The sequence below is a fragment of the Raphanus sativus genome, chromosome 7 (genome assembly GCF_000801105.2).
Source record: "Raphanus sativus cultivar WK10039 chromosome 7, ASM80110v3, whole genome shotgun sequence".
NCBI classification, from domain to species: domain Eukaryota; kingdom Viridiplantae; phylum Streptophyta; class Magnoliopsida; order Brassicales; family Brassicaceae; genus Raphanus; species Raphanus sativus.
The window spans coordinates 22,273,147-22,276,844 of record NC_079517.1 but is presented as its reverse complement, the minus strand read 5'-3'; the positions used below and the strand labels follow the sequence as shown (position 1 = coordinate 22,276,844).

The 3,698-nt window shown below is 38.3% G+C and overlaps 1 protein-coding gene across 1 annotated transcript; it reads right to left on the bottom strand.

Moving 5' to 3' along the window:
* Nucleotides 1-336: 336 nt before the first annotated feature.
* LOC130498095 (uncharacterized) lies at nt 337-2,841 on the bottom strand. Its single transcript, XM_056991444.1, has 4 exons — nt 2,813-2,841; nt 1,425-2,734; nt 465-795; nt 337-385 (listed from the first exon to the last, which is right to left on the bottom strand). Exons 1-4 carry the CDS (start codon nt 2,839-2,841, stop codon nt 337-339), a joined length of 1,719 nt encoding a protein of 572 aa, XP_056847424.1.
* Between the last annotated feature and the right edge of the window lie 857 nt (nt 2,842-3,698).

The following is a 3,698-nucleotide window of genomic DNA, read 5'->3' as shown; positions in this document are numbered from 1 at the left end:
AACTCTTCCAAATGCATCCTGATTTTAAATTAAACAACAATATATGAAAATGAATTTATGAGTAAAACTAGTAGAAGAAACATAGAGAATTACTTACTCAAGAAATGGATCCAAAGATGCCATGTTCATTAGCACATAGCGATGTGCAATGTCTCTATCTTTATCTAAAAGGGTAACCTCTATACCCTTCTGCAGAGGTCGGCCTTCAACCACCATTGTGTCAGTCTCGACATCTTCATTACGATTAACTGCTTCTTGAACTGGTACTGAATCTTTAAAGAACTCTAAACAGAATGCAACGCATTCTCCAGCTAAATACGCCTCAGCCATACATGCTTATGGCCTTGCATAATTCTTCACAAAAGCCTTTAGTGTTTTCATGTACCTATAACTCAGGAAATATGAATATTAGTCAAACATCATTGCGGGAAGTGCATATATTGAAGCAAATGAGTTCATCAAACCTTTTGAAGGGATACATCCAGCGGAAGTGAACTGGTCCTCCCAAGCGTGCCTCTTTTGATAGATGTATTGGTAGGTGAAACATGATATCAAAAAGGGCTGGAGGGAAGAAGCGCTCCAGCTGACACATTGTTTCCACAAACTCTGTTTCCATGGATATAAGTTTCTCTGGGTCAATGATGCGCTGACACAACCTAATGAAGTAACTGCATAATCTATTTATGGCTATCCTATGACCACTATGTAACAACCCTCTTAATGCAGCTGGTAACAAGTTCTGTACTAGGACATGATGATCATGCGACTTTAAACTACCAATATTTGGAGGGTTAACTGAAACACAATTCGCAATATTACCACAATAACCATCAGGACCTCTAAGGTCTTCTCTTTCTTCGATAATCAGTAGGCAGCAGGAGGTAAGTATGTTTTCTTTCCCCTCACCTTTGTGTGCAAGTGCTTTCTGATTCCAATATCTTCTAAGTCTTTTCTTGCTTTCAACCCATCTTTTGACTTCGCACTTTGCATCAACAGAGACAATATAGCATCCGACACATTCTTTTCTACGTGCATAACATCAATATTGTGACGAACAGGTAACTCCTAACACAAACTGCTAGGCATATTCATATACAACAATCACATAATATAGGTCAGTTACTATACTTTTTACCTTCCAGTAAGGTAGATCAAAGAATATTGATCTCTTCTTTCACCGCCATAGTTCATTTGATTCATCACACTCTTCTTCCACTACCCTCTCATCATCTTCCAACTCTAGTCTTTTCCTTTTTTTTTTCCTTCTCTAGAGGTCTACCAAAATCATTCGTAAAAGCTTGTAGTGTCTCATATATCTCAGCGCCTGTTTGTATCCTATTCGCATTCCCTTCTTCCACAGTGTTGTCAAACCAAGCTTTTTTTATATCTGTAACGATGGCCAGGCGGTAGTCTCCTTCTGTTACCCATGTAGACAAACTTAAGCCACCTTGCAGGTGTATCCTTTCCACATACATTGCAGGCTTGTTTCCCCTTTACTTTACATCCAGACAATGTTCCTAAGGCTGGATAGTCACTGATACTCCAAAGCAGCAAGGCTTTGAGATTAAAATTTTCCTTCGCAAATGAGTCATACACTTCAATACCCTCAGCCCACAAATCTTTTAGATCGTCTATCAGTGGTGCTAGGTAAACATCTATGTTGTTACCAGGAGCAGTAGGACCAGGGATCAACAAAGTCAACATTATATTCTCAGCCTTCATACACATGGTTGGAGGCGTGTTATAGTTCACTAACAACACTGGCCATGTGCTGTGATTGGTGCTTTGCATGGAGAAAGGGTCCATCCCATCTGTAGAAATCCCAAGTCGAAGATTCCGTGGATCAGCAGCAAAGTCTGGCCATTTAGCATTCACTTGTGCCCAAGAGATAGAATCAACGGGGTGCCGCATTGTACCATCTTCAGTGGAATTGGTATAGTGCCAACGCAGATCTTCAGCCATCCTCTTTGATCTAAACATCCTCCTAAACCTGTCCTTGATTGGAAAATATCTAAGGACCTTTGCCGGAATCCCCACCTTTATCTCATTCCTGTGCTTATCCATTTCCCATCTTGAAACTTTGCATCTTGGACAGCTTTGTAGGTTCTCGTACTCCTTCCTATACAGTATGCAATCATTCTTGCAAGCATGGATATTGTCGTAGCCGAACCCAAAGATCTTCAGAAATTTCTTGATTGCAGCTAAACTCTTGGGAAGAACATTGTCTTCAGGTAGCAAATCCTCAAGTAAAACCAACAGCTGATCAAAGTAGTTCTCCGACACACCACTTTTAACCTTGAATCTGTAAAGTCCCATGATAGCTGAAACCTTTGTGTGCTTGAGACAACCCGAGTATAATGGCGTTTGAGCATCTCTTAGCTTTTTTGTAAACTCAAGTTCCTCTGGTGCTTCATCATCTTCGTTGTCAGTTGTCGGGTTTGGACCACCTTCGTCCATGGAGAATGCTGTCTTAAACAAATCAAATGCCTTTGTTTCACATTGAAGAACACTGTCTTCTGCAGAATCTCTTTTTTCACCATGAATACTCCAACGAGAACTCTTATACTTCTTATCCATACCCCTAATCACCAAATGCTCCACAATTTTATCCAGTGACTGATGGCTCAGATTGCGGCAGTCTCTACAAGGGCATAACATTTCAAGAAGACTTCCCAATCTTCTTACTGACGAATTCACGAAATTAGTTGCTCCTTCTGAATACTCGTGGCTATTCCTACAAGAATCAGACAAAATAAGTTAGCTTTCTTTCAATCGGCGAGTACAAGTGTGATCGAGAGATTTTAGGTTATACCTTGGAAGCCAAATCCACGTCTTATCCATTTGCTTACTTTCAATCGGCGAATACAGGAACGGCTGGTTCGATTTTAGCTCGAGAGATACATCTGCTTAGCTTTCTTTAGGGTTTGTTTAGGTCAAAGCTCGCGAGACAGAAACAGAAAAAGAGATGTTGTGTTCTGAAATTTTCCAACTGCAAACAGAGACAGAAAAAAATGAACGGATGTGATCAATGATTTGGAGAGCAATCGGACGGTCTATGATTAATCCGAGTGCAATCTTAGTAGTTGCTCCTTATTGGTTCAGAAAAGAACGGCTCAGATCAAAGTTACCAACACGAATCAATGGTATAGGATTAATCCGTGTGCAATTAAAAAGAATGGCTAAGATTGAATTTGGCGAGACACATCCATCGGCCTATGGTTTGCCACGTCTGCAATCTTGGAGGTTACTCCTCATTGGCTCAGTATATTAATTTCGTTTGAAATCTTAAAGTTAATATATATATATATAGGATTTTGAAGAAAAAAAAATAAATTAAATCTTAAAAATTAAAATATCAGTATTCTAATTTTTTTTTTTTAAAAAAATCGTATACATAAAAAAAAAATTTATGTGAGCTTTTACAAAATTGATCAATCTAGCTCATATGTTCACAAACACTACTACTTATTTGTATGTACAAAGACTTTAGGGTATAGGGTTTGAACAAATGAGTGTTTATAAAATTTATAACTAACTAGTTTTATGAAATTAAGATTACAATATCATTTTTATAATGAACAAAATTGTGAAATCAAGAACAATTAGGGTATAGGGTATATGTTTGTACTTTAGGGTTTAAGGATTTCACTTTAGGGTATATGGTTTTAATTTTGGTCTTATCACCTGTGGTTTTAATG

Bases quoted from the DNA above. Each gene is read 5' to 3' on its own strand.
- LOC130498095 (XM_056991444.1), bottom strand. From the start codon at position 2,841: ATGGATAAGACGTGGATTTGGCTTCCAAG. The intron at 2,735-2,812 runs GTATAACCTAAA...TGATTCTTGTAG, and splicing joins ACGTGGATTTGGCTTCCAAG to GAATAGCCACGAGTATTCAG. The intron at 386-464 runs GTTTGATGAACT...CCTGAGTTATAG, and splicing joins TGGATGTATCCCTTCAAAAG to GTACATGAAAACACTAAAGG.